This window comes from Panthera uncia, chromosome B4, assembly GCF_023721935.1.
Source record: "Panthera uncia isolate 11264 chromosome B4, Puncia_PCG_1.0, whole genome shotgun sequence".
NCBI classification, from domain to species: Eukaryota; Metazoa; Chordata; class Mammalia; order Carnivora; family Felidae; genus Panthera; species Panthera uncia.
This window is the reverse complement of record NC_064809.1, coordinates 104975852-104999805: the sequence shown is the minus strand read 5'-3', so window position 1 is coordinate 104999805 and position 23954 is coordinate 104975852. Positions and strand designations below refer to the sequence as shown.

General features: G+C 33.5%; 1 protein-coding gene across 6 annotated transcripts in view; it reads right to left on the bottom strand.

Moving 5' to 3' along the window:
• LRRIQ1 (leucine rich repeats and IQ motif containing 1) overlaps nt 1-23954 on the bottom strand; it is a 210475-nt gene that overhangs the window by 168022 nt on the left and 18499 nt on the right. For all 6 annotated transcript variants that reach the window (XM_049626027.1, XM_049626022.1, XM_049626023.1 and 3 more), the window contains 3 exons: nt 19356-20987; nt 12534-12686; nt 10147-10297 (listed from right to left, as the gene is read on the bottom strand). In XM_049626027.1, coding sequence (XP_049481984.1) covers nt 10147-10297; nt 12534-12686; nt 19356-20987 — 1936 coding nt within the window. The remainder of the gene's footprint in view (nt 1-10146; nt 10298-12533; nt 12687-19355; nt 20988-23954) is intronic.

The following is a 23954-nucleotide window of genomic DNA, read 5'->3' as shown; positions in this document are numbered from 1 at the left end:
GTAGTGTATACAAAAATCAAATTATGTTGTGCATCTGAAACAAATATAATGTTATATACCAATTTTTTATTAGAGAGAGAGTGTGTGTGCAAGTGGGGTAAAGGAGCAGAGGGAAAGAGAGAGATGATCTTAAGTAGGCTCCATGCTCAATGCAGACCTCAATGCAGGGCCTCCATCCCAGGACTGTGGGATTATGATCTGACCTGAGCCGAAATCAAGAGTCAGACACTCAACCAACTGAAACACCCAGGCATCCCAATGTTATATATCAATTTTATCTCAATTTTTTTAAAAAGAAAATACTTTAAACACACACACACACACACACACACACACACACACACACACAGAAATAAAAAAACAAAGGAAAAAAAACAAAGGGAAGGTTTATAAAAAGTGGGTGAATCCAAAAGTATTGATATTATAAACTTATACTGTCTTAAGTCATTCTAAATACACACATACAATTAAAATGCATGACAACAGTAGTATATTAATTTGGGAGCAAGTAAATAAAGTTTCAATTTTCTAAGACCCTAGTACTGCTTTGAAAAAGTACCACATAAATTCAGATTTGGTAAATCAAGAAGGCATGCTGTATCTATAATAAACCAAAAGAATAGTAAAATAATATGTAACTTATAATAGAAAGGAAAAATGAAATAATTTAAAACCTCAACTAAAACAAAAAGAGGCAAGAAAAGAGGAAAACACAACAGGAGGAACAAATACAATCAAATAGTATGATAGTGGATTTAACCTCAAATATATCAATAATTGCACTTAATTATTAATTAACCTTAGTTATTAAAGGCTAACTAAGCTGGAAACTAAGGCTGGAAACAAAGCTGGAATTTGTCAGGAAGCCTACAGAAAACAGTAACGAAAGCAACACATTTTCACATTACATACAACAGACATCTCAAAAATAGAACTTGCAGAAATATTGTAAGTAAAAGGGTAGAAAAAATTATGTTCTATACACACTACACCAGTGATTCTCAAAGTGTGGTCCAGAGATCTCCCTCGTACAGACGCTTTTAAAGGTTCTGTGGAGTCAAAACTATTTCATAATAATTCTAAGATGTTTTTTGCCTTTTCACTCTCATTTGCTCAAGAGCTTACAGTGGAGTTTTCCAGAGGCTACATGAGGTGTGATATTGTAGCAAATTAAATGCAGAAGGAAATACGGAAATCCAGCTGTCTTGTGTTAAGCTAGACATTAAAGCGATTTGCAAATATGTGTAACAATAACCCTCTTCTCACCATATCTTTTTGTTGAAAAATACATTTATTATTTAAAAATTGTTACTAATGGAAAAGCTTTATTATCTTAATCTCTAAATGAATTAATAAATAAAAACAATAATTTTCGTCATTTTTTTATATACAGTAAACACTGATATAACCTGTTTGAGGTGGGTACTCAATAGTTTTTATGAGCATAAAAGATTCCAGAGTCCAGAAGAAAGGTAGTTTGGGTATATCAGACACAGAAGACTAAGGCAGAAAGCTTTATTACAGATGAAAAGGGACATTTAAAAGTGATAAAATTGGTGAATTCAAAAGAAATTTATAACAGTTACAAATTTATATACAACAAATAGCATGGCCTCAAGAATATTTAGAGCAATAAAAAAAAAAAAAAAAACAGGCTCTAAGAATAAAGAGCCACAATGCACAATCATCATGGGAGTCACATATATAACTTTTTCTCTATGGCGATGCTGACATGATCAGTGCATGCGGATTACAGGCACTACTGCGTAATAAAAACCGAATACGCTCTGACGTAGGCACTCCATGAATTTCAGGCCTATTCCAAAACTAGCCACATTTATATAAGCAAGTTACTTAACTTCTCTGAGTTTTTATTATTTTATTTGTGGAGCGAGGGTGATTTCACGTTCTTGGGAGGATTAAAAACAGTATCATAAAGTAGTTTGCACACTTTCACATATGAGGTACTATTATGGCTTCCTAACAATAATCCTCAATAAAAATGATTTAAAAAAAAACTATAACTGTGGTGAACAATAAGGCTTCAAAGAGAAATGTTTGAGCTAACCCATGAAGAAATTGGATATTAACACATACTTTTTAAAAGTCTATATACAATTGATTAATCAGTAATTTGACTCAGGCAACGCATTTGGCTCAAAACGGGGAATCTAGACAGGACGTAAGTCACAATAACTTGCCATTCTTCCTCCTTTATTCTTACAACTTCTTTTCTATCAACTGAAGGATAATAACTGAACAAAAGGGGCGTGCAGCAAGCCTTACCTTAGGATATCATTACTTCCTCAACATACCAAAGAAAATGATTCTTTTCCAGTCAACATTTCTATTTCACTCCCCATCCCAAACAATACAAAACAGTAGCCACAAAACTATTCAAGAGCTTCTTACACATGATGTAAATATAACAAATATAAAGATAAAGTGTCACTTAAATACTCTTGAGTCCACTGCTTCAATGTAATCTTTATTAACTCTTTAAAAGTTTCCTAGGTCCCACAAAATAGAACTGAGGTCAAATGTGTTTATCCCTCAAAAGGCCTTTGCCCATGGCAAAATTAGCATTTGGCCATACTTGCTACAAATATCTATTTCAAAGAATTTCTCCCACAGAAATGAGCCAATGGTCTAATAAAACATTCCTGCCACTTGGGAGGAATAAACCTCTCCTGTAAGGAACAGCAAACTAAAGATGTTAAATTACACTGGAGGTTTTCACTAAATAAGTGTTTGGGAAAGGTCTACTTTCTTTAGCTGCTCAGTGATTGCTATGTTTGATAGTTACATACAAATATGCTGAATGGCACCTAAGATTTTTAATTTCAATGCACAACTCCTTCAGGATCATACATGTTGTGTGAGAACAGGAATGCTAAATCAGGAGTCAGAAAACTTGGATGCTAGCCTCACCTCTGCTAGGACTTACATGCAAATTATGTGGGTCTGTTTTTTCATGTGGAAACTTAAGAAGCCTAAACTGGCAGATCTGTAAAATCCCTTTCAGCTTTGTACTAGGCATTGTTGCATTTCAAAACTGAAGGGTAAGCTAGCACCATCTAGTGGACTATAAAAAAATTCACTAAATATATAATAGTAAAATCCATTTCTACAAGCAAATGTCAAGGGTTTATTTTATTTTACTTCATTATTTTTTTCAAATGTTCCAAAGACAACACTTGTTGTCCAAAGACAACATGGGCAAGAATTAAGCCAGGCACATTTCCTCCAGGAGCCAAGACTGTAATCAAGCTTACATAAAAATGTTGCATTATTTCAATATCTTTCATACTTATAACGCTAGTGTCATTTTTCCAGAAAGCAGTATTATCAGAAAACAAAGCATCAGGGGGAAGAAACTCTCCTAGTACTTCTGTCTACTTACAGTGACATCTTCTAGGAATGTGTTACCTGAAATATATAAACTAACAAATTAATTGCTCGCATTAAAGAAACACTTTTTCCAGATTAAGGTTTCCTTCAAATAGCAAAGATAGAAACGTCATGAAATGAGGAGACAAAAATTATTATTTGCTTTTATACATTAACATCATACTTATTTGCATTTTTAATTAATAATAAATGAAAGATAGCAATTTATTCCCATTTGTCTCTCTCTCTCTCTCTCTATGTAAATATCATTAGATAATCTTGGTGAGAGTCAGGACACTCATTTGTTTTCCTTATTGCTGCAGCCTCGCCAATCTTCCACTACTGTGTTCCAGTGCCTGGCAATGTGCTCACACATCATAGGTCCTCAGTAAGTTTGCTCGCTGATGAATTTATTAATCGAAGAACCTTAATATCATTACTTTTTCATCATAGTTTTAATATCGTCCAAAAAATACTAATAATCTTAAACGTTAAATGCATATTTATTAGAGAGGAAGTAGAATGAGGCAATTAAAAAATCAGATACTAGGGATACACTGCTGAGTTTTCAAATCCTACTTCTATATTTATACTAGCTGTGTGATCTTAGATAATTTACTTGACCTCTCTGTGCCCCAATTATTACCTGAGGTGGGGGGAAAGGAACATTTAATAGTAACTAACTCATAGCACTTATGTGAAAAGCAAATGAGTTAAATGTATAAAGCACATAAATATATGGTGGTTAAAAAAGGTATCAATTACTACATTTATCATATTAAATTATATTTTTTACACATAAAATGTGTAAAACAATTTTGTCATACAGCATGAATTGTTTCAAATTAATTTAGTTTCAGAATGTTTCCCTTAGAAAGTCAATAAAATTCAACATAAAAATAGAAGAAACAAAGAAAACTACATTATAAATTATAAAGCACTGATTTCTCATTTGTTATTGGCTATTCACTAAAAAATTAAGTCAGAAATACTAACTCAAAATATGAAAAATTTCCCACAGATATTCAACATCCTTTCAAGGAAAGTTTTTCCACATTACTTCTGGAAAACAAAATGTTTTATCAATTTTACTTAAAATTTACTTATGGGAAATTTCAGGCAAATGAAAGCATGAAATAGAATAATTAGATAGTAACAAATGTTAAAATTTAAACTGCAAATCACCCAAATTAAATTCAGTTAAAAAAAAAAGTAATACAGGAAAATAAAAAGTTTCCAGGAAAAAAAAAATTTTCTTTTTTTAAAGTTTATTTATTTATTTTTGAGAGCTAGAGAGTGTGCACAAGCAGGGGAGGGGCAGAAAGAGAGAGGGAGACAGGGAGACACAGAATCCAAAGCAGGCTCCAGGCTCTGAGCTGTTAGCACAGAGCCCAATGCAGGGCTCCAACCCACAAACCATGAGATTATGACCAGAGCTTAAGTCAGATGTGTAATCGACTGAGCCACCCAGGGACCTCAAACATAAAATATTTTAGACTAATAAAAACTATAATAAAATCTCTTGTTTGTTCAAAATAAATCCATATTTATAATCACCAACTAAAGTGAGCTTAAAAAATTTAAACAATTATTATACACATTCAAAATATGCAAAAATAATTCCAGATCAAGTTAAAATATTCTATAATCAAAAACTGGCTGGAGTTCCTAGGTAGCTCAGTAAGTAAACGGTCCAACTTTGGCTCAGGTCATGATCTCACAGTTCCTGAGCTCGAGCCCCACAAGCAGCTCTATACTGACAGCTTGGAGCCACCAGCCTCCTTTGATTATAGTTCCCTTTCTCTCTGCCCTTCCCCACTTGCTCTCTCTCTCTCAAAAGTAAATAAATATTTTTTAAAACCTTGCTACCAAAATAGAACCAATTATAGAAAATAACATAAAAATGTTATACGGTCCTTTTCAAATTACTCATGGCACACAATATGTTTAAGCATTAATGGCAATAACAAAAATATATTATTAACTTTGTAACTTTGAATTTATAGAATTACATTTTAAGTTGCTACTTTTAAAAAGTATATTTTACATTGTGTTTCTATTTCTGTAATTAGTTTAATTAGAATGGAAAACATTTATTTCAATGAATAATTTCAAATGAATTGCCTTAAGCAGATTGACAGTTTCTATTCTCATTCACTTAAAAGCAATGGAAGTCAGATAAAAATGTGCATTAAAGTTTTCTAATAAAAGGAGTAATTAGAGCTAACCTTACATATTTACTGCAACAACTACAGCTTAGTAAAAATTAGGAACAAATTATCCTTGAAACTGCAGATGTAGAATACATGGTATGTCTTCCAATTTTATTTCACCTCCTTAAGAAATATTATAGCATGGAATAGTAACCTATTAACTTATAAACACAAATCTACCTTTGTGCTCCTTCATAAGGGTTCTTAGCATCAATACATCATTGAAAGACAAAATCTATGCTTTTCCCTCAGCTCAACCAGAATCTCTGTAAGCAGTTCCTAAAGATGAAAAACAGACTCCAACTGGTCTTCAGAAAAATCTACTTTTTCATGTATACTCTCCTCACACTCAATAAATACAGTGTTTTCATTGTGCCCAACAGACAGCAAAGATGTCTTTTACCTTGTTTGCTCTGTACTACATAAAGATACCTCAAGTACATCAATTAATACCATGGCAGTTTCCACATAAATCACGCAGATATCCTATCCCAGGAAATCCACTGGTTACAAGAAATCCCATACAGCCCTGCTGGCAATGAAAATGAAGTGAATGGGAGTTAAAGCATCTCTCTCACAAACAGCCCTTTTTTTTTTTGTTAAGCTTGCTTCAGTGTGTGCCAATATAGCGACATATATTATCAATGCACTTGCCTTCATTCCAGCAACAACAAAATTATTTCTGTCTTGTAAACTAAAATTTTAAAATAAAAATTGTATCAAAGGTATCACTATTTCCATATGGGAGAAAATATGAGTAGTCCCAAAGCAGGCAGCACGGACACATAGGCAAATAAACACATTAAAGAATATTATGCATTATATTTTCAAAAGTGTGCCTTGAAATGTCTGCAAACCTTGCTTTTTGAAAACAACTATATTTTTCCCATATTAAAAAAAAAAAAAAAAGGAAGATGATGGTGACTGCCTAGATCCAACTCTCCCTGTATCTCCTTCAGAAATCCATAATGAGCAACAATTAAATAAACATACCCCAACCTATGCTTCCAGTATAAATGGGAGATGAAATTACAAGCTGATTTTTTTCTAAGTGGGGTAGTAAGCATCCACAACCAATACAATCCACCCTACTCCACACTGGTACAGAGGGAATCCTATGGAAACTGAATAGATAAGTAAGAAATGGAAATGCTCCAGTGGTGGGAGAACCCATGTATTGTCAACAAGGCCTCCTCCCAGAAAGAGATAGCATCATCCTGAGTGATTTGACAGTGCTAACACCAAGTGTCTACGATGAATTACTAATGCAAATGGCCATGTGCTATAAATTTAAAATTGGATCCAAAAATAGAAACCAAATCTATGCTGTACATAAGTACATACCTAAAACAAAGTGCTTCGAGATGTTTTGTTTTGTTTTGTTTTGTTTTGTTTTGTTTTGGGTTTTATGGCCAAGTAGGCAAATACAAACAAAAATAAAATGTTGTTAGACAAGGTAAAGTTTAGTCTCAAAGCATTAAAGAGAGAAAGAAGGGAATTTATAAACTTCAAGGCTAAAATTCACAATAAGGATAACACAGTTAAGAATATCAGTGAAACAGCATAAAGCAACACTCATAAAACAGAAACCAAAGAATATACAAAAGTAAATAGACTGAATAATAACAAATATATTTATACTAGCTCAACTCCTTCAGTCTATGATGGGTCAAGTAGACATAGATCTCCAACAAATGATCACAAAAGTAGGTCATAAAGATAAAAATGTAAACTCCATACTCCAACTAAAAACAATGACCTCCTTTTTAAGTACACATGAAACATTCCTGAAAATTGACCACACATTAGAAAATCACAGTAAGTTACAAAAAGCAGAAGTGGCACAAAGATAAGTCTCTCACTATAATACAATAAAACTAAAAAGAGTAACAGCAACAACACAAAATGGTCTTACCATATAGAAATTTTAAATCTTAGGTAAAAGGCAAAATATGTCATAAAATTGTAGAACTGATGAAAACACAGAGGTTACGGACTAAACAGTGCTCACAGGAGAATGTATAGACTTCAAGTATTTACGCTGGGCTGTCTGAGTGGCTGGGTTGGTTAAGCATCTGACTGTTGGTTCCGGCTCAGGTTATGATCTCACGGTTTTGTGAGTTCGAGCCCTGTGTCCAGCTTTGTGTTGGCAGTGTGGAGCCTGTCTGGGATTCCCTGTCTCTCTTACTGTTTCTCTTTCTCTGCTCCTCTCCCACTTGCACTGTCTCTGTCTCTCTCAAATAAATAAACTTTCTTAAAAAAAACATTTATATTAACAAGAGTGAAAAAGAATAAAAATAATTGAATTAAACCCATAGAATGTTCCTGACACTATCTTCCTAAATTATAGATGTCCTTTGCATCAGCAATATATATTGCAGAACATTAACCTAAAGATATAACTGATAAAGTATGAAATGATATAGGTATCCAATTAGGTATTATGGCAAATGTGTAAGATTAGAAACCACCCAATGTCCCTCAACCAGGAACCAGTGGAATAAAACCGTATCTATCCACAGAACCGAATACTATGAAACTATGAAAAAAGAATGCTATGAACTCCATAACATGCTGTTAAGTGAAAAAAATCAACATAATGGACAGTACTTAAAATATTCTATATTTTTGTTTTTGTTTTTTACTTTTTTAAGTTTTGTTTATTTATTTTGAGAGAGAGAGTGTGTGTGTGTGCACATAAGTGAGAGCTGGGGAGGGGCAAAGAGAGAGGGAGAGAGAGAGAGTCCCAAGCTGTCTCCACACTGTCAGCGCAGAATCCTATATGGGGCTAGAACTCAAGAACCGTGGGATAATGACCTGAGCTGAAATCAAGAATCGGACACTCAACCAACTGAGCCACCCAGGCACCCCAAATATTCTCTTTTGTGAAAGGATTAGCATGTATACATGTATCTCTTAGATATATGTTGTAAATGTATATTTACATATACATATATACACATAAGTGATATACATACATTGTATACATATATACATGTTATATGTGCATATATACAAAATATCTATATAAAAAGTAGATATGACAACAGAGTGAAAAGACAGGGAAAAAAGAATGATCTCTTTGAGTATGCCTTTTTTTAATGTAATTTGACTAATGTAGTCTGTTTCACATATCAAAAATAAAATAGAATCAAATGGGAAAGTGAGCTTTCTTCCATTACCCCATCTACTCCCATCCCACTCACTGAAATTTCAGTCCAGATCACATTTCCTAATGATTATAGTAAGGAGAAGGTGGAAAGGACTACCTTTTGGGGGTCCAAAAATTTAAGCTATTAGTATTATTCCAGTGTAAAAAAGTTTTTTTTTAACTTGTTTATGTATTTATTTTGAAAAAGAGAGTGAGCAAGTGGGTCAGAGAAAGAGGGAGAGAGAGAATCCCAAGCAGGCTCTACACTGACAGTGCAGAGCTCGACGTGGGACTCAAACTCACAAACCAGGAGATCATGACCTGTGCTGAAGCCACGATTGGGATGCTTAGCCAACTGAGCCACCCAGGTGCCCCAGAGTAAAATTTTTATCAAGTTCCTGACTTTTTGGCAATCTTGATTATACATTAACCATTATTTAAGCCCCTATCAAGGCCCTTGAGAATTTCACAAGTGAAAACCGAACAGAGAATTTTAAGCCAGGCACTAAGAAGTATAATGAGATTTTTATTTTAGAGTGATCCCACTGTTAACAGTCTAGAAGTAAGCTGAAGTTGAATTTCAGTAGGAAGAGGAGGGAAGTTGGATAGTAAAAAGTGAAAGCACAAACAGAACACTTTCACAAAACTTGACAGTCAAGGGTAAGAGCAATGAGGCAATGGTAGAAGTGAATGGCAAAAGGAAGTGTTTGACATAAGACAGGTGATAAATGATAGAATAAAGTATCAAAGGAAACTGACAGTCTTAGAAAATATAAGGACTGGCCTTAAACAAGAAAAGACATTTTCATTGCTGAATTATATGGATTATAAAGTATGAGGGTAGAAACAGACATAGATAAAAAGGGATACAGATATACAGATGGAAGGATGGAAAAGATTAGGGTGATGCAAACTGATGAATTCTTTCTTTCATGTGGTGATAGCCTTATCTAAAAAAGGAAAGGTTAGTACAAGTAGGGTATGTAGGCAAGGAAAGGAGTGATGACAGGGATTTTTAGGGAACAGTTATGACAGTTGCTAAGTGCAGAAAGCATAGGATCCATAAACATATGATGGAACCAAGCCAGGGTATTAGATTCTGTAGTATAGCTCAGATCACTACTGGTTGTAAAAACAGGAACAGGTCAGTGAATATAGTAATTTAAGGAGCTACTAATAACTAGCCATTTACCAGTGGTGGGAGCATATTCCCTTTATAGATTTTAAAAATAATTTTACTTCCTTCATGCACCTGGATAAAAGATTAGATAAGTATGGCACAAATAAAATAAGCAAATTAGTGATGGAGGCCTGTTCTTGAAAAGGAATAAATGAAACAAAATGTAATAATGAGAAATAAATGTCAATATATTCAAATTCCCTTGCTCTTACCAATTCGAGTGATTTTATTATGTGAAAGTTCAAGATTTTGGATATTAGTGCAGCCATCCAAACCATGAAAAGAAGTCAGTTGATTTTTATTAAGAAGAACAACACAGAGATTTTCCAAATTTTCACAATTGATAGACTCAATATGGTTTTCCTAAAACAAAGAACAAATGTAATTAGTTTTATTTCAATGGCTTATTAATGAAACATTTAAGGCTTACAAAAAGAGGAAGAGTGAGATGTGATCTCCAAGCATACATCCAAATCTCTGACTTTAAGACAAATATGTAGAATGTTATGGTATCTAGATGAAAATAGTAAGTAATCTAATAAATTATTAACTAATTTTGTACTTATTAATAATCTTTCAAAATACAGAATACAGATGATCATGTAACAAAATATTTCAAGCAATCTAAATGAACAGAAGTGAACACTTGGTCATAGTTCCTTTAAAACTATCATTTTAAAGACTGAAACAAGTTGAAATCTCCTCACTTCCCTTCCTCAGTCCCTTCTGCTCCCTTCCTCTCCAAAGAACAGCAATATTGTGAATTAGGTATGTTATCTCATGTGTACGTTTATATTTTTACTACACATACATATCTCTGCAATACATAATACTGGTTCAGTGTCAAGATCATGTGTCTAGGATGTAACAGCAATTCTTTTTTTTTTTTTTTTTTTTTTTTGCAAGAGAGAGCACAAGAGGGAGAAGAGGAGGGACAGAGAGAGAGAGAGGATAACAGAGGATCCAAAGCGGGCTCCATGCTGACAGTAATAAGCCTGATGTGGGGCTCGAACTCACAAACTGTGAGATCATGACCTGAGCCGAAGTCAGACGCTTAACCACTGAGCCACCCAGGTGCCCCAGCAATTCTATTTTTTAAGACCACAGAAGGATAAATGGGCTTTTAAGAATCTTAAGGGAGTAGTCTCATAGCATCCCCCCTCAAAATATTTATGAGCATAAAGCCTTTGTCTAATGGAGTGAACTTAATAAGAAGCATAAGAAATCCAGAAAGTTTTAAAAGAAAATCAGATTGGTGGAAACACTGCCTGTGTGAACTGAAAAGAATAAGTCAAATGAAAAGAAGCCTCAAGCAACAACACCTGCCCCCATCCTCTATGGGAAAAAAACAGGCTGAGAAAAATTCTCAGGTGCAAACAGCACTCCTTCTGGAAAAAGAAGTATGCCTTAAGAATACTTCTCAAATCTTCTTCAGAATTCTGAAGAATACTTCAGTCTGCTCCAGTGGGCAAAACCCAGAGTCATAGAAAACTATTTTTATGGAGAACTGAGTCCTCATTAAGGAAATGATATGTGTTCAGCTATGGAACAGGCACTGCTATGGGCTTCTTGCTTTCTTTCATTTTGAATAGGAATGACTATTGTAACTAATCAAGCCCTATCTCACCACGGTCTGTGAGGGTGTTACGGGGGGAGGGAACAGTGAGAGAAGATAACTTCTCATTTTATATCTCACAGATCTCGGACTTGAAAGAACTCTATCAGAGCATGTTATCTCCACTTGGGTCTGAGTTAGTTGAGAAAATTCTGTGCTTCAAGTGTAAGTCTGATGCCACAAGGTGATAAGATTTGGGGGTTTCTGGCACGAGTGTATTTTGCATGTGGGAAGGATGTGACTCTTTAGGAGCCAATGGGTAACTTTGGTAGGCCCCAATAAATTTCACCAACCCAGTATTGACACATCGACCCAGTCCCCTCTCACACAAATTCAGACTTGGTGAGCAGGATGACAGCAGATGCTTGATAAGCATTTGAATATTGGAGATTTGTCTTTCTGGTGGGACTGGGCGATTCTGTAAAGAAGCTCAAAATGGAAGAGACAGACAGACACATACACACACACACACACACACACACACACACACACACACAGAGTGAGAGGGAGGGAGAGAGAGAGAGGAGAGAAAGAAAGATTGAAATTCCAACCTCCCAAGGCATCAGATATATAAGAAAAGGCCTTTTGGACATTCCAGCCCCAGCTTCAAATTACATAAGAGACTCAGTCAACAAAACATGAAGCAGAAGAAATGCCCAGAAAACCCAGGCCTCAATTCACAGCCCACAGAACCAAGAGCAAATAAAATGGTTGTTGTTTTAATTTACTAAGTAATGTCATTTGTTATGCAGCAAAAAGTAACAAAAACATCTGCAAATAGAGATAAGTGATTCCAGGTCATACTTCCTAATCAATCATCTTTCCTCAATGGTTCTCACAAATTTTGGCCCTTGATCTCCTTAGACCCTGAGTTATAGGTTATTATAGAAAACATTTATTTAAAATTATCATTTCTAACATGTAAGCATAAGTCCATTTTATATTTTATTATAGGATAAATAATGAGGAGAACGGAGGACATACCTGTGCATCAATGTGCTTCAGCTTTTTGCAGTTACTCAGGCTGTGCAAAGAAGTTAACCCACAGCGTTGAAGAGACAGAAATTGAAGATTTGGACACTCTGCCAGTGTGGAAAGACTACAACCTGGCAAATCTTGAAATGTAACTGTTGTAACCTAGAGAATGCAAGAAAATTGGAGTGCATAATATTATCTAAAAATAATGAATATAAACTATATTAGCCTTGCAAAATTGTTTTAAAAATTCATCTAAGAGGCGCCTGGGTGGCTCAGTCAGTTAAGCATCCAACTTTGGCTCCGGTCATGATCTCATGGTTCACGCATTCGAGCCCCGCATAGAGCTCTTTGCTGACAGTCAGAATTGATAGAATCCTGCTTTGGATTCTGTGTCCCTCTCTCTACATCTCCCCCGCTTACACTCTGTCTCTCAATAATAAATAAACGTTAAAAATTTTTTTAATAAAAAAATTAAAATAATTCATCTAAAACACTAAGGCTATATATTGAAAATTGACTTACTAACAACTCAATTTCAACTAAATTATCTGGCCTCTTTTTTTTTTCCTCACATAGAAAGGACAAATAATGCATCATCCATGACCAATTCAAATACAAAAGAAGCAACATGCATAGAAGCAATAATATAATCGTTTATTAGCTCACTCCCTGATTTTTCACCAAATTCACTTTCTATGTGAATTATTTTGGCACTATTTTGAGGACTATACTACATAAATGTTTAAGATCTGTATCCTAGGGATACCTGGATAGTAATAGGAGCCACAAAATGTCAGGTGATAGATTTTGTACCCAACCCTCCATGCTTCAACTAGAATAGCTCAGTTATCTTCCAAAAACAAAGAAAATTTGAGAAATTATAGAACCTGAAATAAATAGAACCATGCAGGGGTGCCTGGGTGGCTCAGTCGGTTAAGCGGCCGACTTCAGCTCAGGTCATGATCTCACGGTCCGTGAGTTCGAGCCCAGCGTCAGGCTCTGTGCTGACCGCTCAGAGCCTGGAGTCTGTTTCAGATTCTGTTTCTCCCTCTCTCTCTGCCCCTCCCCTGTTCATGCTCTGTCTCTGTCTCAAAAATAAATAAACGTTAAAAAAAATTTTTTTTTAAAAACTTAAAAAAAAATAGAACCATGCAATAAGTAAACCATGTAATAAAAATAATTTCATTTTACAAGTCCTCTGAATTATAATGGTATGAATCATTCCTTACTAATATACTCAAAGCATATAGAATCTGTGATACAACAAATCATGAATGGTATATTTTTTCCTGTATTTCCAAATACTTTGGAGATCATACATTTATGAAATTTCTTATTACTGAGATATTACTGTGGACTCAATACTTCATAAAGCTTTTTTTCTTAAACAACTTTTCTATCTTTTTGGTTTTAGTCTTTTTAACTGAAGAAAATTCAATATCAAAGAATGTGCTCAACTTTGTGGTATGTATATTAAGGACTACACTTAAAGTTCCACAATAATATGTCAGATAACAGGAATATTTTTGGATTGCTGAAAAGCACTCTACTTATTAAACTCAAGAACTCTCACATAAGTAAAATGGCAGAACAATAAATATAATATGTTGGTTCTTCAGTATAATTGAGTCCATGCACTGAAATAACTATATATGCTAAATCATTGTATAGTAAGAATACTTTCACACATTTCATATCAAAAATCCTACCTGAGGCCAGGTTTCCCATGTACTGAAAAGAAATTTTAATATTATTAGCTTCATAAGAAGAGTCTAGTATATATCATACTGAAAACAGAGATTCAAAAAATGTTCTATTGAAATTCAAAGCACTATTGCTTCAGAAAAAGCTAGAAAAAGTACAAAACTCCTAAGTACAGTAACTCCTCTTCATATGGAATATTTCCTATGCATTAAATTAAACTGAAAGTTTTAAATTTACATGTTTATATAAGTGAATGGAAGACCATATGGTCCTGGAGGTATAAGGAAGGAATTAAGCCCACTCCTTACTTTAAATAGCAAAAGTAATAATATTTTTTTAAATTTCAGGTGAAATAAGTTTTTAGTATAATTATTTCAGGAATTTTTCAGTTATTATAATCTAAAATAACTTTTGAAACAAATTTCTATTTTATGGTATCTCAGAAAGAAAAATATTCATCCATTTGTGTCAAGAAAGCCACAGTATATTACCCATTTAATTTGTCCACAAGAGAACCTATAAATTCTGTAATTGGGAAGCTAGCTCTATACTAAAAAGTGAAAACACTATTTAGAACTAAGCACTTAAAAACTGAAAACTCCTGGGGCACCTGAGTGGCTCAGTCAGTTAAGTGTCTGACTTTGGCTTAGGGCATGATCTCGCAGTTTGTAGGTGCAAGTCCCTCGTAAGGCTCTGTGCTGACAGCTCAGAGCCTGGAGCCTGCTTCAGATTCTGTGTCTCCCTCTCTCTCTGCCCCTCCCCCGCTCACGCTCTATCTCTCTCAATAATAAATATTTAAAAAAAAAAAAAACCCTGAAAACTCCACAACTGCAGATTTATAGTAACAAATGCTTCTCTACCTTCTAATGTATATTACCTTGCTTGACTTCATAATACGCTGCTTACAATCACCTATGTAAACAATAAGGTTCTAGTTTTTATGATGTGGTCATTTCTCTAGTTTAATTTAATTACAGTAAAGAAGTGACAACTGCTCCAGTGTCCTTGTTAATGGTATCCACTTTCGAATATGAGGCATTTCAATAATATTTCCTCCTCCCTTTTATTGAAGATTTTAAAATTTTCTTATGATGTAGCAATTTATTATCTATTCTACCCTAGGTTTTGCCAAACATGAGATCAAAATAAATTTTTATATTAATCATGTATTGATCTATGCATGGCAATAATCAAATAAAACTGCTTTATGCCCCAAATATTAAGGTCATATAAAATTAATACTCATAGGCATTCACCACTTCATGGTCAGCCTGAAAAAGAGCAACTGAAGCATAGTGGATGTTCACTAAATGCTTCTGAAATAAATGAAGGAATAAATTGCCCTGCGGCAAAACTAAAATGTACTAATAGCATTCACAGTTTCTTTCCTTAATAGTGAGTAATATGAAGATATTTCAGATACTAATATTTTCAAACTCTTATAACTTGAAAAAACTGTTCTACCTATAGAACCTTTGATCCATTCATTATATTTTAATACAAGATAACAAATCAGTTTTCTACTTAATAATCATCTATAGGTCCCTAAATCCTTGACAGATCATGGTACATAAAATGACCTAAAATAGCTGTATAATTTTAGAGATTTCACTCTCAATTATTCTCGAGTTCAACATAAGGAGTGTCAGTCATCTATGTAAACTGTAATTACAAAAATAATGAAAGTCATGACTCTTGGTTTTGCTTTTGGCAGAACATCTGTTCAGTGACACAATTTTAAATCTCTTTAAATAATATCATTTGAAAAATCAGCTGCAAAGAGACTGAATCTGAGTAATTACTGGCTTAAATGAAACAGAATCTAACTTTTAGTAGTGCATGTACCATTACAACACCAGTTTATTACAATTTGCCTTGTATAAGGATGTGAAAGTTTCTGATCTAGAAGTTAATCAACAGCTGAGATGCTATCCTTCATGCCATGTTATAAAGACATATAAGAAAAGCCTTAAGTTTAGTACCTTTTTTACGGTTATTTACGGTAACTTGAAGCAAGTTATCGTTAGTAACAAAATACCAAAAATAAAATAAAAATGAATTAACTAGAAAAAATGTATATTAGTTATCAATAATCTTTGCTTGAGATCCAAGTTTGACAATAACTATTATATATACTAGGAGTCCTAGGCTATAATCTTCATATATATTGTTTCAAAACTCAACAATCCTATCCAATAGATATTGCTCTTCCCAGTTTATAGAAGATAAAACTGAGGCTCAGAAAAATCAAGCACCTTGCCCAAGGTGACACAGCCAGTAAATGGAAGATATAGAATTAGGACCCTGATCTTACTTGATATAGGGCTTGTTAGTACTTTATTAAATTTTACTTAAATAAATTTTCTGTTAATTTCTTTTTTCATTAATACCTTCTATCTAAGTTGTGAAGCTAGTAGTAATATGGAGAATAAAGTCAACATTCAGTTGGAATTATTTATTCATCTACTTATCCCTCCTCCCACTCATTCATCCAAAAGTCGAGCAATGAAAACCACTATTTGCCTGGCCATATGTAAAGCAGTATAGAAAAGAGGCAGACCCGATTTCATGAGCCAAAGGCTGAAAGTGAGAGATTAATATAAGCAGAATGAATTCATCATTGGGTGAAATTCTAGAAGAGTAAAATTTTCTCTTCTAAAGGTCTCCTCCAGAAGGGCCTTCCAAAGATGGCAGCAACTGATCAAGATAAGGACAAAGACGTGGAGCTAAGAGATTAGAAAATCAAAGTAAGGGAGTCACGGGTCAGTAGTAGTAGTGAATAATGACACCAAGATAAACCATCTACCAGAGTCATTACAAGATGGTAGTTTATAACACTGCTGCATTTGTAGACACATTCATAAATATCTTTCAACTTTATGCTGCATACTTGATGCTTCAAAGAAAAATTAAATGTTTGAAATAGTTGCGTGAGTAGTGGTTAGAGGGTTACAGTGTCCTTTACAACATTTCTACTCAAATTAATCCATGGACCAGCACCAACAGCATCATCCAAGGGCACTGAAAAAAATGCAGAGCATTGAGACTAGCCACTAGACCCAATGAATCAGAATCAGCATTTTAAAATTTCCAGGTGATCTGTATACACAGTACAGTTTGCAAGGATTTGCTCTAAGAAATAAGAGGGTTAATCCTCACTTTACACACATTGACAAGAGTTTCACAAAAGAAACAGAGTGGATAGGAGAAGAAACACCAAGCAGACAGGTTCACACATCTTAACCTCCTCAGTGCTCTTCTTGTTGAACAGAGCAAAGACCCAGAATGAAAGAAAAGAGCACCATTGTTTTTCTAACTTCAGTTTACATTAGAAACAAGTACACAGTGAGCATGAATCTGTCACTCAGGCCTAGCTCAAACATATACATAAAGAAAATTACCCGAAGTAAAAATTAGTAGCTAATGTTATAAATTCAGAAAGCTTACACTAGGGGCACTTGGGTGACTCAGTTGGCTAAGCGTCAGACTTCAGCTCAGATCATGATCTCACAGTTCATGAGTTCAAGCCCCACGTCAGGCTCTGTGCTGCCAGCTCAGAGCCTGGAACCTGCTTTGGATTCTGTCTCCCTCTCTCTCTCTGTCCCCCCCCCCCCCCGCCAACTTGCACTCTGTCTCTATCAAAAACTTAAAAAAAAATTTTTAAAGGAAAAAGAAAAAGAATGCCTGCACTAACACCTTAGGGAAAGTAGAAAAAGAATGATTCCAGAGATAACATAGCCAAAGAAAAAAATTAATAGAAGAGTTAATGAGTGATTCTATAGGTAGCCCTACAGATCTGATGGAAATGAAAAATACATTGCCTAGGAAGTAGAGGAACTTTAAAGTAATTCTGTTCTTTATACTGCTTTTTCACATTCCAGAGATCTCTTTAAAGCCAACTATCTTATTACCCTATCACAGAATCTCTGAAATCTTATTTATAGCAATTATCCAGATCTGTAGTAATGTATTTAACAGTGTATTTATTTGTTTAAAGCCTTTTTGTGTACCAAAGTTAGCTCCATAAGGTCAAAGATAGGTTTCTTTCTGTCCCTTCAACAATACATATTAATCTATCATATTGGACAGATAAATATTAGTTGAGTGAATGAATTTTAAAAATTCATATATATTAACATGAATATTTATTTTCATAGGCATCTGTCTATATCAAAAAACTAAATAAATTTTAGTGAATACATTTCAGTTTCCGGCCCTAGACAAATATATGTATTTTAATCATGAAGTCCTTTCTAGTATTATACCACTTGAAATATTTTTTTTACTGTTTTTCTACATATCTGTTAGTTTCTGTATTAATTTTGGTTGAAATATGGGCTTTATAAACATAGAAATTAGTAGCAGTTGATGACAATTATTTTAAATGTCAGTATATACGCACCGTGTTTATATAGCACATGACTAAATTCTAGAGTCTTCTATTGTAAGCCCTTCTTTCACAGCCCTTGTCAAGTACAGAGAAATCCACTTCATTCCAAAACAAACCAGTAGGTGGTATTGTGCCCAAAACTATAGCAAAGTAACTGAGTGTCAATTTTGGAATTTCCTATTCTAATTCAACACTAAATTCCCAGCTGCCTCCATTCTTAGAAGCTTGATAATGGCTACAGGAACCCTGAACATGGCTTCAAGATATAAACCAAAACTTTTTATAGTGCTTCACTGAGAAAGAAGATGCCTTGAATAATTTTAACTGAGATCTTTTAAATACATCCCCTCTCAAATGGGGGCAATATCTCATTAGCAATATCACCGATTAAGAGACAAAATTCTTGGGACACCTGGGTGACTCAGTCAGTTGAGGGTCCGACATCAGCTCAGGTCATGATCTCATGGTGCCTGAGTTACAGCCTCGCATCGGGCTCTGTGCAGACAGAGCCCGGAACCTGCTTTGGATTCTGCGTCTCCTTCTCTCTCTCTCTGCCCTTCCCCACTTGTGCTCTCTCTGTCTTTCTCTCAAAAATAAATAAATATTATTTTTTTTTTTAAAAAGAGGCAAAATTCTTGGATACAAAATATGCCTTCTACTGATATTTTTAAAGTTACATTTTAGAGAACTAATTGTAATTAAATATGAAAAAGTATTATAAAGTTATAAAATACCTGCTGTAAAGTATTCCAAGGGCCACACTGAAGAATGTCTAGTGTATTCAAAGGAGGCATCGTGTTGGCTGGGCATTTTACAGGTCTCTTTGTCCTAACAATTTCCTTTTGTTGATTTTGCTTGAAAATTTCAAACCAAGGTTTAAATGATTTTATCCAAGCTAGCCTCTTTTCTTCAATAGAAGATAGAAGTGTTGACTTTGGTAAAGTACAGGTCGCAATATTTTCACATTCAGCTCTATTATTATGACATTCTTCTGCGGTTTCTTTAATTTGAGACCTAAGAGAGTTTACTTCTTTAAAAACTAAGGAATTTTTTGCATCAAAACCTCCCAAATCTTCACAAAGAGCATTTCTTCCTAAAGTATAATCTTGCTCATTTATTTTGTTTTCTATATTTATCATGGAATCACTGCTGTTAAAAATCACATCACTATTCAGAGTATTGCCTTCTCGGTTCTCCTCAGTTTCTTTGGAAATTAAATCAACTTCTTGTTCTTGTAGTATTACATTTTCCCCTATATCTTTAGGATTTTCTAATTTTAGTGGTTGTTGCTTCACTGAAATTACTAAAATATTATTCTCTTCATATAGTGGTTCATTCTGTTCTGATATCTCTTCTTTTTCTACTTTTTGTAACTTATTCTGTTGATTATCTTTGATTATTTTCTGTGCTTCATTGTTTTTCACCTTGTTAATTCCTTGACTATGTCCTAATATTATTGTTTGGGTGTCTTGTCTCACATTCTCATTTATGGCAGGTTTCACATGTTCCCCTTTTTGCATTTGAGACTTTAATTCTTGCAGATGAAACTGTTCATTCATGTTTTCTTTCAGACCTGGGTATTCCAATTCGGTTTTTTTGTCTACATCTTCACATTTTCTTTCTTGCTTGACGATTTTTGTGGAATGTTGTTGTTTTGCTAGGTTTTCATTTTTTACTTCCATTTCAATTTCTGCCAAAATCACCTGGTTTGGTATAGAATCTTTCCATTGCACTTGCATTGGCTCTTTTAATACAAGCTGTCTACCTACATTTTTTCTCTTAGTTGATTGTTCAACTAGCCAGAGGGGAACATCTTCCCACTCCTTTGACTTTTCCTCCCTTACCTTTTTGGCTATATCATCCTTATTCTTTGATGTATCTTCAACAGTTAAATGTTTTGCATTGTATTCACCTTTCTTTAATGCTCTACTTATTATTAGCTGTCTGCTTGCATCTCCTCTTAATCTTAATTTTTCCTTGTTTAATAGTTGCTCTTTTTCTCTTCTCACGATGTTCTTTTTTTCTTCATATTCTATTTCTCTCCTCTCCCTTTCCTCTTGCTTCTGCTTTTTTATCTCTTCTTCAATCTTTTGTTCTTCCTCCAATCTCTTTCGTTTTTCTTCTTCCATCTGTCGTATTTTTGCTTCTTTTTCTTTCCACTCTTGTGCTTTCCTTTTCTTACTTTCTATTTGTTCTTTTATGATTGGACCATATTTTTGGTAGACCACAAATGCTTTATATTTAGCTTGAATTTTTACAGCTGCATTATGATGCAGTTTTAACAAACGCATTTTTTCTTTTTCTTGCAGATCTTTAAATCTTGTTCTTTCTTCTTCTATTTGTAGATGCAACTTTTTAATAAACTCCTAAAGTAAAGTAAGATAAATACCAGTATAAGTGAACAATATTATTAAAATATCATATAAAATATAGGCTGAAAACAAATAGTTAACTTGAAGTCATAATGAAGTTACTATAAAATTCACTTAGAAGAACAAAAGCCATTTATTTTAAAGGATATAATATTTTAAAATATTTGAGAGATTTGATCAAGTTAGTAAGTTGACATTCTAATATTATAACTATATTAAGCCACTCAGATATAAATTGAGGAATTCCTTGAACATAGAAAGCATATGAAATTAGAATAGTACAGAGAAAAAGCGAGAAAAACCACAAGCCAAAATTTGTGTAGGGGAAAAGGACTTTAAACTTTCCCAGAGCTAGCACAGGGACTGCAGACACAGGGAATTATTTGGTGAGATGATGATACCAGGAAGGCAAGGTAGAGCATACATATAAGCAATATGAAGAACCAGCCTAGTCACACATTTTATCCTTTCTCAACTATTACGAGAGCTGATAAGCACATACTACATCAAATGAGATCATTGGGTTAGGTGAGAAGACGTCATTGTCACTAGAGTCCTAAAACAAAAGTAAACAGGTCAACAAAATTCAGCAACTATTGGAGAAAAGCTAACACAAAGGATGTGAGGCAATGAAAATACTTGAACAAGGAGAAGGAAGAACTAGTTTCTGAGGAAAGGTAGGTACTAAATAAAAATTTAAATATTTTTTAGGAAAAATATGTTTAAATAAGAATAACTTTATATAAAAATAAAATGAAAATATTCAAATAAAAAAATATGACTCATTCATACAAAAAATCACACTAGAATGACTTTAAATAGGTGTTGGCTAAAGAAAAACTTCCAAGTTAGGTGTTTTTCCAAAACAACCTGCAAAACAACAAAGACATGAAATATATGACAGAGACTTTCAAGCGGAGGATTAACACAGAAACTCCAACACCACTAGTAGGAGTTACAGCTAAAGACCTGAGAAGGATTAAAGGGAAAAAAATAATACAAAAATGTTTTCTAAACCAAAAAAGGCCATAAGGTAAGATAAAGAGTGGAGTTAACTTTTCACACATACACATAGACACACATGCCCTGATACACTCATCTAGATGCAGCAATATTTCAGAACCCTAAGGAACGTTAAGTCCCATGAAGGCAGAAGTTATTTCTGTTTTATCCACTGCTGTACCCTGAACACTCAGAAGTGCTCGGCATGCAGTAAGAAATCAGTAAATTTGTGTGAATAAATGCAAAAAGTGAAAAATCCTAAAACTTCAAAAGAATGTAAAGAAGGAGTGTCAAATCTACAACGATAACACAGGCAAAAATATCTAACTGCGCACATGAGTTAGATCTTTAAATTGTTAAAACCAAATGGTAATAAGTCTGGATTCTATATCCCATGAAACAAATAATTCAATTGTAAAAGCAAAATGACATTATTCTCAAGTGTGCAAAATAAAGAAAATTTGCCATCCAAAAATCTTTTTGACAGGTATTTAGGCATGCATTCCAGAAAATGAAAACTGAGTCCAGAAATCAGGGGAAACTCAGGATTCAAAGAACACTAATGATCAAAGAAACCATTAACACTTAGCACTATCTTCTACTTTCTTCTACTATCCCACTTAAGAAGTCAGCTGTTAAGTTCACTGTAGCTCCTTTTAGGTATTGTGCCTTTTTCTCTGGCAGCTTTTACAACTTTCCCCCCTTGTCTTGAATTTCAATCATTACACTACTAAACTCCCAGGTGTGGTTTTCTCTGTATTGATTCTGTATACAGATCATTAATCAACTTTGAATGTTCAGATCGATTTTCTTTTAAACTATTTCAACTATTATCTCTTCACCCACTGTTTCTGCTCCTATCCTTCAAAGGTTACTAGTATACACATGTTTTATCTTTTCACTATACATCATATATTTCTTGTACTCTCTTCTGTCCTCCCATTTTTTTTTGTGCTCTCTGTGCTTTAATTTGGATATTTTCTGCTGACCTTGCTTCAGTTTCACTAATGCTTTCATTTGCTGAGTCAAACTGTCAAACTTATGCCCTGAATTTTTAAATTTACATACTGACCTTTTCAACTTTGTAATGTATACTTGATATTTCATTATAGATTCTAGTTCTCTTTTCTTAGCATCTATCTGTTTAACATGTTGCTATGGAATGATAGTTATAGGTATTTTAATGGCTCTCCTACTCCAACATTTGGGTTACCTGTAGGTAAATTACTATTGTCTTTTTTTTCCCTTGTCATTCATATGTACTGTCTGTTCACATGCCTAACCAACTTTTTTATTTAAATATGCACCATAGAGAAAATCATATTATAATATATAACATCAAATCAATACACTGTACCATTCAATCTTATGCAATGTTAAATGTCAAATATACATATATTTTTTTAAATGGATAGTAGAAACCTACTTTTTCAGGAGTAAAAAAAGTTTACTTTTTTTACTGTTTATATAAAGAAAATACTTGAAAGATAAAGAAAGGTAGAATGTTTAGCTGGATATCAGGATTATAAGAAGTTTATCTACTTCATGTTTATAATTAAAATAATTTTATATAAAAATTTCTATTAAAAACTGTTTTATAGAAAAACATAATTTTATATAAAATTTATTTTATATTTATATTGCATATAAATTTATTTTATATTTATATTACATATAACATATATTACATTTATATTATATAACATGTTATATTTATATTATATATATTATATTTATATTATATATATTATATTTATATTATATATATAAATAAATCTTATATAAAAATGAGTTAAGTAAATTTAAACTTAATAAATATCATTAGAATGATCTTGAATTCACAAGAATTATTTAACATTCAATTGTGTTCAAGAAATGAGGTAACTTTCATAACCATCTTCAGTCATAATGAAATATTCATAATAGCATGTTTCCTCAAATCTTAAAAAATTATAGAAT